The 2,775-nt window shown below is 19.0% G+C and overlaps 1 protein-coding gene across 1 annotated transcript; it reads right to left on the bottom strand. All coding sequences in view use genetic code 6, as the record gives it.

Moving 5' to 3' along the window:
* Positions 1–1,394: 1,394 nt before the first annotated feature.
* On the bottom strand, positions 1,395–2,507 carry IMG5_159840 (hypothetical protein). The gene has a single exon (XM_004030446.1). It carries the CDS (start codon positions 1,973–1,975, stop codon positions 1,499–1,501), a length of 477 nt encoding a protein of 158 aa, XP_004030494.1. The 5' UTR covers positions 1,976–2,507; the 3' UTR covers positions 1,395–1,498.
* Positions 2,508–2,775: the final 268 nt, after the last annotated feature.

The raw sequence follows: 2,775 nt of genomic DNA, 5'->3' as shown, positions 1-2,775 counted from the left end.
ATTTAATTCCTAGAATACAGAAATATAAAATTAATACTAATAAAATATTAGTGTTTTAAGAAAATCACTTGTATATATTTAAGATTAAGAGAAAAAAATCATAAAATAAAATTAATTTTAAATACTAAAATAAAAAATTAAAGAAAAAAAGAATATATCTATCAAAAGATAAGTTTCTAAAAATAATTCTGAAATAGAAATATAGGAAAACAAATTAAAAATTAAAAATAATGATTCACACATCGAACCTTAATAAAATAAAGATTAATAAGAATTTTTAAACTTAGATTTTAACCCTTAAAATACTTTTGCAATAATCGAATAATAAATAATTTAAGAAAATTTATAAAAGAAATAAAGTTAATAAAATGATTTTATCTATAAATCATAATCTAACATAATATTTAACTAATTAAATGATAACAAATTTAAATTTTAAAATAATATCTAAAACAAAGGAAGTATAAATGAAGATATAACTTAAAGTGTATCAATTTTTATTTAATAAAATATTAAAGAAAAAGATTAATAAGAAAATATCAATTTTGTAAATATAAATGAATTTAATATAGAATTTATTTATATTTTTTAAAAAAGAGTCCTTTATTAAGACACAAAAGTTCTTCTGAATAAAAAAAATCCTAAATTAATAAAAACATAAAAAAATTCAAGCTCAACTCTCCTGATAAAAACTAATTGGCTTTCGTTTTTGGAGAGACTTTATTATATATAGAAACTTAAGGTTTTATTAAATAAATATAATATTGAATTTATTTATTTTCATACATTTAAAGATGATAATGGGAATAATTTAAAAGAAATAGAATAATAATACATAAAATATTTACCTGAATCATTTAAAGAATACGAAAAGGTCATATAATAAAAAGAAGAGTATTTGAAGCTTAAAGTTAAATTTTAATGTCAAAAAACTAGTAATACTGGATTTTAAATTAAATAATAAGAAATCGATGTTCCTTAAGTATTAATAAAATAAATAATTGATAAATTTGAAGGAAAAATAGGACCATATTTATATTATTAATTTTGAAAGGAAAATAAATATAAATTTTTACATATATAATTAATATTTATACTTTATTTTATAAAATATTTACTTTAAATATATAATTTTTTATGCATTATAAAAGTATTAAATTAAGTTATTTATATAAAACACTATAAAAAACATTTAATATATATTTCTTAATCTTCGCTTAATTGCATTTATATATTTTTTTAAAAAAAATATAAATACAAAAAAAGGAAGAAAGAGGTAATACGAAATTTTATTAAGAAAATTACAATATATTATTTATTTTCATTAATTTAAAAATAATAAAAGAAAGAGAAAAAAATAATATTAATAAAAAAAAAAATCATTTATTTGAAAAAAGTGATTTCTTTTTAATTTTTTTCTTTACTAATTTTTAATCTTTATATTCATAATACTTATACATCATTTCTTTATTTTCTTCTAAAACTTTTTCGTAAATCTTCAAATCAAATTTGCATAAAACAAGCTATTAAATACTCTCTTATTGGTTTCTTCTATGTCCATACCATTATTTAAGTAATTATGTTGATTTTTAAACTAATTAATTCCTTCCCTTTACCCAATTAGCTTACCAAATCTTTTATTTAAGCATTAATTATGAAATGTCATGATTATAACTCCCTAATTCAGGAATATTGGCTTAGTATTAAGATCCTACTTTGGTAGCAAAATTTTAATTTCGTATATATAAATGAGGAACACTTTCTTATTAAAGTGACAACTCATTATTATTATTATTTATTTCAAACTATGATCTCTAGTTTTATTAATTGGTTGGAGATGTATATATGAGTTTATGATAGTTGTCTTCTTCTAAATGTTTTTTTTCTATTTCAATTTTCTTCTCAGGACTTCCTATTTGATGTGTTGAACTTTCACTATTTTCTATGTTTTATGTATTTTTTGAATTTTCTTCATTTCTCTTCATTCTCTTCTCTATTCGAGCACTTTTCTTCCTTTAAAAAAGTTCGCTTTTTTCCTTTTCTTCAATAAGCATTTCTTCATTTTTTCGATCATCCTTTTCAAACTCAGTTTTCTTTTCGATAAGCTTACTTTCATTATTGCTGTTTTCATTTGATTTCTAGCTCTCTTAGTTGCTTCTTTTTGATATATTTCTTATATTTTAGAACTTTTCAGAATCCTTTACTATCCCAAAACTCCTTTCTATTTAAAGTTATTACCCTTTCTTTTTCTCAGATTAACGCTCTTCAATATCTTCTTTTAACTCTTTTTAAGCAGTTTATTACTTTGTTAAAGGTTTTGTAACTTTAGAAGGGTCGAATATATAAGAGTTTTAGTCTTTAACAGGTTTTTATATTTTCTTGGTCTTAGTGATCAAGTTCTTACATGTCTCAATAGTTCTTTGTAATTTTGGAGGAGTAGAATAGTCTTTTATACTTAATTGAGGACTATCATGAGGTTTTTAATCAAAAATCGAATTTCTTAATGTTCGTTTGATTAATATTTAATATTTTTAAGACATTTTTATGTTTTTCTTTTTTTTATTTTTAATTTGTTTGTTTTTAATTAAATTTATGAATGATTATTTTATTATTTTTTTGATTTTGTTTTACTTTTTTTTATATAGACTTTTAATATTTATATTAATATATATAAATTAAATTGATTTTTTTCAAATTTTTACACATATTGACATGATTTTACTTGAATTAGACCTATATGTTCTCAATTTTTCGACGAATTTTCGATAATTTTGT

This window comes from Ichthyophthirius multifiliis (genome assembly GCF_000220395.1).
Source record: "Ichthyophthirius multifiliis unplaced genomic scaffold scaff_1120509251208, whole genome shotgun sequence".
Lineage (NCBI taxonomy): Eukaryota > Ciliophora > Oligohymenophorea > Hymenostomatida > Ichthyophthirius > Ichthyophthirius multifiliis.
Note: the sequence above shows the minus strand (reverse complement) of the source record. Positions and strands in the feature narration are given on the sequence as shown.